This window comes from Polypterus senegalus, chromosome 2, assembly GCF_016835505.1.
Source record: "Polypterus senegalus isolate Bchr_013 chromosome 2, ASM1683550v1, whole genome shotgun sequence".
NCBI lineage: Eukaryota > Metazoa > Chordata > Cladistia > Polypteriformes > Polypteridae > Polypterus > Polypterus senegalus.
This window is the reverse complement of record NC_053155.1, coordinates 321,237,497-321,252,412: the sequence shown is the minus strand read 5'-3', so window position 1 is coordinate 321,252,412 and position 14,916 is coordinate 321,237,497. Positions and strand designations below refer to the sequence as shown.

At 46.1% G+C, this 14,916-nt stretch overlaps 1 protein-coding gene across 1 annotated transcript in view; it reads right to left on the bottom strand.

The window, feature by feature from the left end:
- Nucleotides 1-426: 426 nt before the first annotated feature.
- The window catches only part of syap1 (synapse associated protein 1), a 33,680-nt gene continuing 19,190 nt past the window's right edge, over nucleotides 427-14,916 (bottom strand). Inside the window, exons 7-9 of the mRNA XM_039745984.1 lie at nucleotides 13,595-13,653; nucleotides 9,740-9,884; nucleotides 427-1,032 (exon numbers count right to left, since the gene is read on the bottom strand). Of these exons, the coding sequence (XP_039601918.1) occupies nucleotides 905-1,032; nucleotides 9,740-9,884; nucleotides 13,595-13,653 (332 nt within the window). The 3' untranslated portion in view covers nucleotides 427-904. The remainder of the gene's footprint in view (nucleotides 1,033-9,739; nucleotides 9,885-13,594; nucleotides 13,654-14,916) is intronic.

Sequence of the window (14,916 nt, the reverse complement as noted above, 5' to 3'; positions counted from 1 at the left end):
GTGACGTGTGGTTCAAGTGTCTAAAATGATGAAAGCAATGAGCGCAGCGGGCCAAGCTGTTCATTTCACATAAATGCAGCACGAACATTGGGCGGTGGGTGGAAACTTGCTCAGGGCTGACTTCACACAAATGTTAGAAAGTTTATCAAAGGCATGCGGAATAAATGACCAAGTAGTGTGGTGGAGAGCAGGACCTCAGGGACCCTCGCATCTCGACAGGCGAGCTTGATGGCCCGTTCTCATCACAGATCACATCAAAGGCAGCACTAACGTCAAGCAGGTCCGAGTCCGCGGGTAACTTTAACACTTCAGTGTTTTGTTTCGTTTCTTGAATCGAAATCCAAACTACAGAACGCAAACCGCCGGTAACTGCTCAAGAGACTCTCCGTTAGCGTATATCAAAGTAAAGAGGCCAACACGGTCACGTGACACCTACTTCTTTTATTCTGGTCCCCCACATCTCCTCCCTGACTCGTCCACTGCACTTTGTGTAAAGCACTAAAAGTCGGCCAGGGTGCCGTTCGCATCACTGGCTGTGACTCGGTCCCCCGTGTGAATTGAGGTAAAATGGCGTCTTCCCGTCGGACTTCAGTCTCTTGGATGGCTGATCAAAAACCAGAGAGTGAGCTAAACTTACCTTGCTATACAACAAGTGTTCTTAAAAGAAGAAGGATTTAATCACATAATGACGTGGAGAGAAATTATTGCACCTCGAACCAATAAATGAATCGTCCACCACCATCCTCTAGAGCCGGTAAATGTGACTTAAAGGTAAGAGCCTACAGAGCGAGTTGAGTCGTGGCCTCAGCAGGACCGGCCAGTCACTTTAGGGGTCCTACTTCCAGTTCCCGTGATCCTGATCCTCCTTGGTTCACGACGACAAGTAAAAGGCCATCAGGAGCCCCTAGCCGTCGGCCTGCAGCATTTCCTCTATCACCTTATCCCAGTTGTCGTCTCGGCTCTCGGACTCCTCGTCAACCTCGCAGTCCTGGAGTTCTTGCTGAAGCTCCTTCTCCCAGTCCTCGGATTCTTCTGGAAAACAAACAGAACAGAAAGCACATGAGGGGCTCAGCTCAGGTTTTAGAAACTGATTTGTGTTACTGGCAACAAGCCAAACCAGTTAAGACGACTTGTTACAATCCACTAGCGAGCGAAACTCTTGTCAACTGCAGGTTTTCATGTCATTAGCGCTAAACTGCGCCACTTTATCATCATATTAACCTTCTTCATCCCAGGAATCCACAACCATCACCAAAACTAACAAAAAACAACAACAGGATGTGACTGGAAATGTCGGCCGAAGGCAACACGACGGACACAATCGGTAAGGCGGGTGCCACACTAAGGTGAATGTCCTGCCAGGAGGAATTGGAAGAAGAAATACAGTCGGTACAACGAGCCGAGAATTGGTACCAGGAGACCATTTTTAGCAGACGGCGAATCCAAAGTCACAAAACCAAACTCAAACTCGAAAAACAAAGCGAAAGGTTTAAAGCAGAAGTGCTGAACCCGTCGATCCGCACAAAACGGTTTTAGGAAGATCACCACTGGCTTTGTGCACTTCCTGGTTATGTCACCCACCGCCTACTTCTGGTCATCGCTGCATGGCAACATTGTGGCAGTGGCGCCGCTAACCATCCTAAAATGAAACTGGAAATAAAAAACAAAAAGCAAACAAATGGATTCAGGGACTCAAAAATAACTGCAGATGAATCTAAAAATCTTAAAAGAGCTCAATTACACCTCTAAGCTGGCAGGCATCGACCGCTTCGGCCTTCTAAATGGCAGCGGGCACTGGTCCACAGACAGAGCATAATCAATACCAATTTATGAGCATTGGCATTAAAACGTAAACCGCCGCTCCCTGCCTCGTGCTCGATGCTGCTGGACCTCCCGAGACCCCGAACTGTCTTAGGCAGGCCTGAGGCTTTCAATGGAAAACAACATTTGGTGCAAACACATCCTGAAGTCCTCACAAGGCCAGCACGTCAAACTCATGGCCAGGAGCTCCGCTTACCAGGCGACGTTTCTAGGAGTAAAGCTGTGGATCTTGGGACGATTACATTTGCCTTTCTAAGACATTGCCCACCCCATCATCGTCTGGCTTTCCACAAACTTAAAGCTCAGGGGTAGAAGTCAACACTCGAGTCGGGTCAGCAGTCCAGTCCTTGAGGAGGCCGCGGTCCAATGAAGACTCTTGTCAAGCCTGACTTGCCTAAATGAAAAGAAGTGGATGCTGGTTGGCATACATGGGCAGGGGACATGATGATGATGACGATGACGAGGAGTCAGACTACACTCATTAGCATATACACATATTCATAAGTTTGGAAAAAATAAACATACAGACATCAATAAAGGCAACAGAACTGAAAAACGCTTGGGCGACTCGTCCACTGCAGGGGGTATGTGGGGTGGTACGGTGGCACAGGTTAAGTCAACTGGCGATTCCAAACCAATCCCTTGAGTGAGTGGGAGTGGGGCTGGTGAGGGACTGTCCAGGGTGTCCTCTTGCCTTGTGCCCAGTGCCCCTTAAGAGTGTTCAGTTATGGGAGTTTATTTCAGTCGAGCAGCGGACCGTCCCAGTGACACGCTAGTCCGATTCTCAGTTCTGGCGTCACGCTGACTCGACTCTGTCCTGCATGCCATCTCACCAGAACACCTGAGAGGCTACGCCATGCTGTCCCGCACTGTGCAATCACATTCTGTTGAATCATGGGCAGCACTGCCAGTGCCCTGACATACTGAGGGGGGACACGTCATAGAAGACCATCACATAACAAGGCCTGCTGTAATTCATCGTGCAAGTCACCCAGCCACACCGTAATAACGCAGTGCCCTTCCTGTGCTCAAAGGGCTTCACAAATACTCAAAAAGAAACCGATCAAATTAATAATGGAGGAATCAAACTAATCTCAAATATTATATGAAGGCACAAAACACACACAGCAGCAGCAGTTCTCTAAATTAGAGCAAGAAAACTACAAACGAGAGCCCTGAGCACAAAGCCCGACTTGTGTGAGATTACACGTAGGAACATCAGCACAGATACCAAATGAGCGTCTGGGCGAGGGGACTTAGCGGAGTTCAAAGTTCAGCCTGGTGAGGTCACTAGCGGACTGGTGGTACCCTGCTGGACGATGCGAGGAGGAGACGACCGGACTTGGTTATCCGTTTACAGCCAAGCGCTCAAAGGACGATGGAGGTTCATGGAATATTCTTTGGATGTTCAGGTCAAATCAAACGATTACAGCAGAGCTCCACCGCCCTGACCCGACGCCTGCTAAGTGAATAGATCTGAGGGCTGTTCCACGAAGCGAGCTAACCTCAAAATCCAGGTTTATTTCGATAATCCCGGCTTAATTTCTCGAAATTCGGTTCCACGAACGAGGCTAACCTGAAGCTCCGCTTAATTACTATGCCAACATATGCTCTTGGACAAGCCTGCTCCGTGGCAGGTTAGTTGTGAAGCTTAGCTTAGCTTGATGAATATGATTGGACGAGCCATGTGATGTCACAGCACGACATTCTGCGGGGCTGGGATTATTCTGCTGCTGTTCACTCCCTCTTTCGCACACATCGACCCTCCAATATAAAATTATTACAGATGACATGCAGGCGATTCTAATTACTTAGAAAGTATAAAATGACAAGGAGTGCATTGAAGGCTTTTACATGAATAACCATGGTGTGCCCATTTATTCATAATCCAGTTGATGAGGGAGCGAGGCTCATTCGTAGAGCTTTAAGCCAACAGGTTCCACTATTACTTCGGCCCAGGATAGATCCGTTGCATTTTGGGATGATTATTTATACGAGCTATAGATTTAGTAGACACAGTATTGCGTATTTGTGTCAGTTATTGGAACCTTACATTTCTAAAAACACACGTCGCTCTAAAGCCCTTACGGTTGCACAGTCTTTGTGTATCGCTTTGCGTTATTTTGCCAGTGGTTCATTTCTGTACAGTGTGGGGGATGCTGAACATTTAAGCAAAGCTACAGTGTGCGGTGAAATCAGGAAGGTTTGTGTTGCATTAAAGTCCTTTTAAATATATTCATTACCTTTCCTGGCCACCGAGGAATTCTTGCCATTAAGGAAACTTTCTTTGGAATTAATGGTGCTTAATCTTTAAACATCTACTCATTTACAGCACATAAATCATTACCTGATAAGTAACTGAATTTAATTTGTCAGGCTTTCCTAACGTCATTGGAGCCATTGACTGTACACACGTGAGGATAAAGGCTCCAGCAGGTCCAACAGAGCCTGATTACATAAACCGCAAATCATATCACAGTATTAATGTACAGGTAAGTACTGATAATATCTCACATTTATATACAAGAGGTGAAAGTGTAGTCGTCCAACATTAGCAATGTATGTCATTACCATTTCCTAAAATGTTTCAGATGGTATGCACTGCTGAACATCTAATTTCAAACATTGTGGCAAAATGGCCAGGATCAGTACATGATGCCAGAATTTTTCGCGAGTCTTCACTGGCTCAAAGCCTCAGACAAGGCAAGTCAACTAAAATTCACAAATATACTATAGTTTATTATACTACAGTCTAATGTGTCTACTTTCCATTATAGGAATTTTTCCTGGTGTGCTGCTTGGTGACAGAGGATACCCATGTCTACCGTTTCTTCTCACACCATATACAGATCCTGCAACACAAGCAGAAAGACATTTCAACCATGCCCATTGTAAGACAAGGGCACGCATTGAAATGACATTTGGACAGTTAAAATCCAGGTTTAACTGCCTGCGGCATCTCCGAGTTACACCAGACAGAGCGTGTAGTAGCCTGTGCAGTTTGGCATAATGTGGCAATACTGCAGCAGGAGTGTATGCCAATAATGACGCATTCTTCACTTGCTGCCAGGACCTTTTCGTTCCACTCATGTTGCTCCTGAAACCAAGCATTATTAATAATTATATTAATTACAATTATATATCACTTTTTATCCAAGATGAACCCATATAATTAACATGCTGTCCTGTTTATCAATGTGTTAAAATAACCTTAAAGTACCTGACAACTGGTAACAAAATGCATATGTAAAAGGAAATTTTAATGACTATACATTTTGAAGGCTTGAAACTGTTCTCATTTAGTTGTTAAATAGTTTGACATCCTTAACACAAAAGTTACTAAAATCATGTTCTTACGCATTTAACTTGTCAGCTATTTTCTGCCATGCAGCCTCACGAGCTTTGATAATACAGCTCGTGTTCCCCTTTCTAGTTATTATAGCTTTGTAGTCCTCATAGGCTTGTAATAATAATTCTTGCTCCGCCTGCGAAAAAAAACGCAGCTCTTTCCTTAGTTTCCATTCTTACTTATCCAGCATCGACTAACAAGGCTGCCTTTTATATCGTGTGGACGCGCACGAGCCTCGCTTATCAGGCTTGGCTTGAATTAGCAGAGATTAAATACACCTGAATTTTGTTCGTGGAACTCAATGAGCCTGAAGTGAACTGTTAGGCTAACTCAAGCGAGGCGATTACAAATAATCCTCGATTTTATAAGCTCGCTTCGTGGAACAGCCCTCAGGCCATCGCTGTGCTTTATTTACAGACACCAACTCGGTGGTCATTTGCAATGACTCAGTAAAGCATCACATGCCAGTCCGTGAGGCATCCACACAGCACCAGCGCCTCATAAGCGCAGCAATGGCAGCGGCAGAACATCTGCTGCACACTCAGATCCACACATCCAGCGCTGATTTGGCTAAAAACTCTCAGCTGGATGGCGAAGTTCAAAACGACCAATAGCGCTGTATGCCAACGTCTTTAGGTGTAACCCAGACTGGACTTTTGCTCTGGCAGAGCGTGTAGTCTGAGTGAAGTTCAAATGCGGCCCTTTGGCCAATAAATAAATAGCAGGGCTGGTGAAAGAGCAGATGCAGACCTGAGAAGAGACCTTCTTAGGACCACCCGACTAATCGGAGGTAGGACCTCCTGCCACTCTCTAAACAGCCTTGGATTCCACAAGATGCTCCAGCGAGATTCTGGTCCATGCTGGCATGATTGTATGGCGCAATGTCTGCAGATCTGTCAGCTGCATATTCATCTCCCGTTCTGCCACATCCCAAAAGGGCTCCACTGGATTCAGATCATGAGACTTGGAAGGCCACTGACATGGACATAAAACCATTTGCTTTGTGACACAGAAGACCCTCACAAGAAGGGTAAGCTGTGGTGATAAGGGGGTACCACATGCTCATCAACATTACTCATACAGGCTGTCCATTCAAGTGACGACTGATTGGTTTAAAAGGGTGCCATGAAAACATTCCCACACCAGACCACCACCACCACCACCACCAGCTTGGACTGCGTGATTGGATTCATGCCACTGGTACCAAATGCCTACCCTACCATCCCGTCTGCCTCAGCAGAAATCAAGATTCTTCTGACCAGGCACGTTTACCAGTCTTCAGCTGTGCCCACTGCAGCCTCAGCCTTCTGTTCTTAGCCGACAGGAGCGGAAGCTGGCGTGGTGCTCACCTGCTGTTGCTGCCCATCCACCTGAAGGTCTGACATGCTGGGTACTCGGAGATGTTTTTCCGCTCACCACTGTTGTACTGAGAGGTGAGCCGACATACGGTGGCCCTTCTAGTTTGGCCCTTCTCCTCTGACTTCAAGGCGTTTCCGGCCACACTGTGGACATGTTTTGTTTTACTTTTTTTTTTTTTGTTCTACAGATGGCGGTGCATGAAAATCCCAGCAGTTACGGAAAAACTCAGACCAGCCCTTCTGACACCAATAATCATGCCAAGGTTGAAATCATGGAGATGCCATTTTATTGCCCATTCAGGTGTCTGATGTTTGAAACTCCTGACCTGAACCTGCAGGATTTGAGGCATTGTGCTGCGCCACATGACTGGCTGATTAGATACCTGCGTGGATCAGTCCTAAAAATGTGACCTGATGTGGTGAAATAAGGTGAGCACTCGCAGAACTGCAGAAAGTCTTCATGGAAAACCCAAGCTGACGTCACTGGAATATGTTGGATAATAAAACCAGATGAATAGCAGAGGAACTGCTGGACTGTGGCAGACTTGGGTACAGAGCTGGAGGTAACCCACCAGAGGGAAGCCTTTGTGGTGGGGGAGACCCACCTGAATGCCCAGAAATGTGGCGCGAGTGACATGAACAAGAAGCAGATCGAAGAAACTATGCAAAAGAAGGCGGCATTAATGTGGCACCACTCCATGGGAAACACAAAAGCAGCGTGGCAGTGAAAACCAAACACTATTCCTAAAATGGGAGCTCGGCATTGTCTATTAAAAATGAATCGAGCAGCAGCAGGCATCTGAAAACACCTCATTCAGCAAACTACAGGGGGCTTCAGACCGACTCGCCAGAACTTGCGATTCGAGGTGAATCAGAAATCAGACAGAACTGAAATCCAAGATGAAAACGTCGTCTTGAGTAAAACAAGAAAAGTGAAAGAAAACCAAAGTGAAAATACGCAGACAGGAGCAGCGACAAGCACGTGGCAGTGACGGGTATTTCAGCTGCCTCAAACCTGCTTCATCCAGCTCCGAGTCCTAGAAGGCCTGCAGCCTATCCCAACAGCAGACGGTGTGCCAGCCCACCACGGGTCACGTGTGTGCCCACGTGTGTGCCCACGCCAGGCCCACTCGCCATCACCAACAAACCTAAACCTTCATCAGCACTCAACTGTTCAATTCTGGTGAATGTTCATTTAGCTCTGCGATTCCTAATCCTGTGCCGCTCCACCTCCTGTGAATATCCAGCAAATTCAAGATGTTAAATCAAAGATAAAGATGAAAAAATAATAAGCTGAAAAGACGCAATAAACTCCCGAGTCACTCGCCCTGGACCTGCACTTGTCATCTCTGAGCGGAGGCCTTTAAGACCTGGACTGCCATTCATCTACGCTGCTTACCTGCTGGTGACGTCACTTTAAATAAGAAAGGGGACGATGATGATGATGATGATCATCTTAGGTCAGCATGGTCCATTTCTCAATTTTGAATTTCTCCTACAATGGCTGGTAAAGTGTATGACAGTGACAAGTGTGAAGCTCGTACTCTCTCCAGCATGACTATGGAAACACCAAGCCCACTTGGCCTGCTTGACGACTGTGCCGTCAGCCCACTCAGAGGCTGCTGCTTGAAGCTGTTTGAAAAAGGAATCCACAATGGCATCACACACACAGTGCTGCCCCCTCTTGTAGCAAAGTAGACTGGCACCAGACCAGGCGGCAGCTCAAAGACCACATCCATTGAGATCGGTTTTCAGAATAAGATCAAAGCGTTAGTAGAATGTGCAGATCTTACGGCAGCAGATGACAGAGAAAGGGCTTCATATACGAGGCACTAAAAGCTACTCCTGGTAAGAAAACCGTACATTTATTAAACCGTTGTCTTAAATATCGATTCTTCACCGTTGGCTTAAAAAGCAAACTGTTTAAAGTAAGCAATGGCTCAGCTCAAGGATGTGTACGAGCACCGCTACTCATTTATAAATCGGCAATTACCTCCAACTCGCAGCAGCAAATGGGGACATGCCAATGATCAGACACTGGGAACCTGGCGCCAGTCTGTGCCAGTCGCAGGCCTCTTACCTTTAAGTGATTATGTTAAAAAATGGAGACTGTGCCCGAGTCTTACAAAAAGTAATAAACCAGCTAGTGGGAATCGGAGAATAAATGTCAGCAGCATTTCCTACCCCATTACGACAACCCAAAGTATCGGACAGCACCTCACCCTAACAATACGATGGAGAAGTTCACAGCTAATGAACAGCAGGCCTGCGTCTGGTAGTCTCCGCAGCTAAGGGTTGTGCTTCACCATGAATTAACAGCACGCAATGACACAGAACAATGAGGATGACCACGGGCACCCCTCTACGCTGGCTGCCCACACACAGAGTAACTTCACTCCTCTCTATCTAAAAAGACCAACCAGCGGGTACAAGATCGATAACAAGTACCTACCACTTCATTCAAATATCAAGAACCAAACCTGGCATCCAAGGATTCTCTCAAGGCAGCCACCCATGGCCAGAAATGGCAAACAAGGATGGCAACCAACTTCAATATGAATCTAAGATCGAGGATGGAAGGATGAAAGTTTGGCAGAAGCCTCTCGCGTCTTCAGTCTGCCCCCATGTCTCTGGTATAACAAACCACGGGCAAATCTGGGGTAAACTGGGGTCCCGGGGCATTGCCTCTATGCGACAAACCGTCCACACCTCTGTAAGATCTCATCATGGAGACACGGATCATTTTATCAGTCCCACTCCAGAACTAATCGACTGTAGATGAACTGACGTGCATTGATAAGGGAAACTGCCATGTCCACATTATTTATTGTATGTACTCAATATCTTCTATTTAAATTTCATAAGCCAAATAAATTACCAACAAGCCCCACAATGCAAAGCAGAATCAATGAAATAAAACATCTAGTGTCTCACTCTCGCTCTGCAGGGCCTCACCGTCCTCTTCAGCCCTGTCTTGTCTGCTTGTATCCATCCTGAACAGTGCGGCCTGCACACGGGGCAGTGTCAGCTCATTTCATACTGTGGGTGGGCTTTACAATGGAGGTCCCCCTGGTTTGGAATATAGCGCTCTTACACAAGCACATTCTGAAAGCAGCCTTAAGGGTCAGCAGAAGGAATACTTCCTGTGTGGGTCATAACTCAATACGCAGTAATGCCAGGCACACCCTAAACTCCTTAAAAGACTGCCTACCATCATTCTGGGCGTCCTCTTCCTTTTTATCCAATACCAGCTGCTTCATTTCTTTCCTCAGGTCTTCCTGATTTATGTTGCAGGAGTCAAAGGCGTCACTAACAAACTCGGACACCCCAGGACTGGTTGAAATCTCCTCTTCATCCTGTAACAGTGAGAGTGTGACAATGAACCGGGTGTGTACTGCGGGGATGTGAAAAAGACAACAGCAACGTGAAAGGCCATCACATCAAAGCTATCATGAAGCGTTAAGCACCTTCACTGTGACAGAGTCTGGAAATTCTCATAAGCGTGAGGGTGACGACATTCGCACGGCGACCCGCAGCAGTTTGGAGCCTGGCACATTTCTACTTCAGGCCTGCAGGGTTTTATCCCAAATAATCCTCACAATTGGTGCCGCATTCGTACTTTTAACTGATCTCCTGGTTCACTAAGCTCTCCATTTTAAATTCTATTTTTATTAAATATTTAAAGGCTCTGGTTACCGTTGCTATTTTCTTTTTAATTCACCTTCTTCTATAAAGTTTCCTCCCTTAATTGTATCCCGCTGTTGACAACGGTGAATGCCAAAGGTGGGCCACGGCTTCAGGGCCGTATTCACTGGTCTGGTGACAATGGCCACAGAGTCACTGCTCCCCTTTATTACTCGATGTTCTTTGACCCGCGTCTGCACTGCGTCAGGATTTGGACACAATCAAAGGAGCAAACTCTGCAGAAAAGTACAATGAATAAGGAAACGGCCAAAGAAATGCAAGCGTTGAAGCTGGTGGGCAAGAACACAAATCTTTTTGATTTTCACAGAAACATTTGTAGGCCACTGCAGTGCAGCAGAAACGAGCAGAGCTGTCTGGCCCTGTTGGTGCACATGAAGCCTGGAGTGACAACAACAACATTTATTTATATGGCACATTTTGATACAAAAAGTAGCTCAAAGTGCTTTACATAATGAAGAATAGAAAAATAAAAGACAAAATAAGAAATTAAAATAAGACAACATTAATTAACATAGAAAAGGAGTAAGGTTCGATGGCCAGGGTGGACAGAAAAAACAGAAAAAAAAATAAAATCTGCAGGGGTTCCAGGTCACGGGACCGCTCAGTCCCCTCTGGGCATTCTACCTAACATAAATGAAACAGTCCTCTTTGTAGTTAGGGTTCTCACGGAGTCACTTGATGGTGACATAAGAGACACAGGAGGGAAAAACACCTAAAAAGGTGGCAGGCCCAGTAAGTTGGTCTGACGGTCCCAGTTGATGGAGACGACCACACCATGGTGAACATGAACATGACAAGCTGGAGATACGGAAGGGGCGACGTCAGGAGACCACGCGGATACCGATGGGACTACTGACCAGTAATTAGGAATATAAATGTTGTGTATATATGGCCTTTAAGGGCCGGTGTATACTTCATACTCAGAACACTTAAGTGCACGCCTCATGGCTGCCACGCATGCCCAGCATTCACTTGATTCATCCTCTGAGCACATCCTCAGAAATTAAAGTACCAGGAAAAAAAGGGGGGGGGGGGCAGTGTGTTTAAGTTGGAACGTCAGAGTCTCAGTTTACTATCAACCTGTGCCAGCAAGCTGCTGTGCAGGTCCTACAGGATCGACATGCGTGCTCCGACGTGGTGAAGCAAATCCTCAGACTTAGATGCGAACATATAAATGTATCCTTCCTTCCTTCCATCCATCCATCCATCCATCCATGCCGCTATATCCTAACTACAGGGTCACGGGGGTCTGCTGGAGCCAATCCCAACCAACACAGGGCAGAAGGCAGTAAACAAACCCTGGGCAGGGCGCCAGCCCAATATAAATGTACTTGTGGTGCTTTTCTCTTCAAGCGTCACATATTCCCCATCTTTTTTAATGCAACTTCACAACAGCATCAGGATGTACAGAAGAATATTTAAGCCAAGAACAAAACAAATTAGGGACACAGTGAAAAGGTCTATTTGTGATTAAAGCAGAAATGTCGGCTTTAATCCCGTAGTCTATTTTGCCATTGAAGTAGACCGTCGTAAACATCATCTTAAAACTGATCTGTACTGCTACGTACGCCTGGGGCTTCCTCCTGCACGGACAGCAATGACAGGCAGCAAATGTCAAACAGAACACATTACATGTATGACACTGCAGCTCTCTGCACGTTTAGAATCCTTACTTTTATACTTGATATCACTTTCATGACGAAATCTGTTGCAAGTTCGTATGTTACATTTTACAGATAAATCGTTCACTTCATTTAAATAATGAATACCCTTAATAATTACACATGTGGGGACGGCACGGTGGCAGAGCAGTAGCACTCGTCCCGTCCCTGGTGTTCCCTGCCTGGAGTTTGCCCGTTTTCCTGGTGGGTTTTCCTCCCAAAGACATGCAGGTTTGTGGATTTGGGGATGCCACGATGATGCCAGTGCGTGCGCTTGTGTTCACCTTGCGCTGAGCTGATGCCCCATCCAGGGATTGTTTCTGCCTCACGCCCAGTGCTTGCTGGCATGGTTACATCCCTAGATTGATGGATTTAATCATTAAACATCCATCCTTTTCAGAGATACTGTGGCAAGATGTCCTGGGAACTTAATGGATGTTTCAGGCAATTCACAACACAGCAAAGCTGAACGTTGTTTTCTCACCGTGATGATATTTCACACTGCCACCTGGTGGAATCTTCCAGATTTACGTAAAGAATGCACGCAAGTACAGTATCCACAGGAGCATGTGCTGCGTTGTGTCGCATGAAGTATAAACCCGGCCTTAAACCACACTGCTGGTGTTCTACAGATGGAACTCCAAGAGGCGGGGTCACCATGACATCACCACTGAAGGACCGCCCTCCACCTTTATATTCTGGTGGAGAAAGTGAGCCCCTCAGAGGTTCACTGAATGCTGGAGAGGCAGCATCAACATTTCTGAAGGAAGGATTGGATTTTTGCTCGTTTTTGGATTCTGAGACCAGACTTGTTTACTTTGGGCGGCCTTTTTAGGGAAACCCTTTTGTCCTTTTATTCTGCCCGTGTCCTTATTTAGCAATTGTCGTGCTTCTCTTGTTCTTACTTCATAAAGATTCTTCATTGGCCTTGTCTTTTCAAGAGTTTTTACCGGTTATCCTCTCCCTTTAAGGTTTTTTTGTGTATTTTAACTTTTAAAAAGCTGACCTCTCACTTTGTCTTCATTATTTGCCTTTTTCTTATAGTTTGGTAGAAAAATAAAATACAAAGTCAAAAGTGTAACAGCAGGTGAACCAAGTTCAAGCATATCGATGTCCAACACCAGCATGAGATGACACAGGACACAAACCCAGTTCTCATCTAAGGGTCTGCAGGATTTGGCTACGCAGTACAGCTGTGGGGTCAAAGGGAAGCAAAATGCGACAAGCAATAAACGTAGCATCAACGTAGCAGAACGGCGCGGTGGATAAGGAACACAAGCCAGTGGTTCAGTTTGCGGCACCGGCATATTGCGAGATCCTGACTCAGTCAGTCAGTGAGTTAATCTGCCGGGGCTTCAGCCGTAGAAGAACACAGACAGAGTCGTAAAGATGTCGATAAAGTTCTGCTGTTTGCTTACGCATGTCTCACATGATGTCTCCTTTGGGTACATACGCTGGCCTTTGTGGACATTCAAACAATGACCACAAGCCTGCATGTGCCCCCAATGTGGCCCTGATGGCAGTGAGTTGTGTTCAGAGCGAGTAAATGAGGAAGGCCGGCGTTGATATAAAGTTGGGAACGGATACCAAGTTCTGTGGTAAACGACACTAAAACAGCAGCTCAGACTACTCATTTAAGAGAAGAGAGACAGACAGACAGACAGGCAGAGCGATCAGACAACAGGACGGACTACGATTACCTCGCTGGGTTTCAAGTTGGAGCCGATTGGCATCGGGGGCGTTTTTGGCCGAATGTTTTCTAAAAAAGAAATCAAAGAGAATCCGTTAAACCGAGAACCTTCAATGTAACATTCTGACAATAAGAAATCAGTGACCTAAACAGGTCAATACTTTAGTCGGACAATTGTGAAGAACATCAGACCACCCATCAGACAGTCTCGCCACTCCCAGCCACCCGATTTCCCCCAAATACCATCAGCTTGAGATTTCAGGACTGCGCCACACTACCTGGTCACTTGTTTCACGTCCCTGTGGTTCGAATATTTTTGTGAAATTTGACATCAACCAGCTTGCTGAGGACTGAGTAAGAAGTGGAGTCCACGTGACTGACTCCTGTCACCATTTTGAACACTTGTGTCTTGTCTCCTCTTAACCTCCGACTGTTTCAAATGACGAGCCTCCCCTCACAGCTCACATCGGTAGCCCTGGGCTGCTCTTGTCTGGACCTTCACCCGCGATGGCTTCTCTTGTTTTGTATTTACTGCTCACAGCACTGGTGTGCACTTCACAAAACAGACAGGCATCATGAAGGAGGAAAATGATGGAGAGGCACTGCAGCAACATCTCAAGAGCTCAGCAAGGAAACTTGAAGCTCAGTCACAAACGGGGCTTCCAAACGGACCTCCAGTTGTGTCAAAATGGCTCAAGGACAACAAGGTAAAGCTATTGGAGTGGAGATCATAAACCCTGACTTCAATATGATTAATGATGCATGTGCGAGCAAGGAGGCCGACAAACCAGTCCCAGTAACACCAGTTCTGTGTGGAGGAATGGGTCAAAACACCAGCAACTTATTGTAAGAAGCTTATAGGAGACGACCCAAAAGTTTAACAATTTAAAGACAATGTGACCAAATATGAACAAAGTGTGCGGAGCCGCAGGAATTGTGACATGGTTAATAAAAGTGGACATTGGTGGAAAAGATGACTTCTGCCCTGCACAGCGTAGACGTCTTAAACGATGTAGAGTTTGTTAGGATAAAATCTGTGAAGTTTGAAAGAATTGTGTGCATTAGTGCATGGAAACTCCTGACTTCAGCTGTAATCTCACATGCGCTTCTCTGGTTGTCCGCTTTTGTTCCTCCACGCCAGTCAAGCCTGCACTCCCCATCTAAACCCTTAGCGGCTTCTCTCTACTCTTCTGTTCTAGACATGTGCTGCTCCATCTTGTATTTTATTCATATACCTGTGATGCACGCCAAGCTGACTGTTTTTTTTTTCCTTTAATATAACGGGGTAGCCTTTGGTGCCTCCAGCGTCCTGTGATCTCTGAGAAGTGAGCT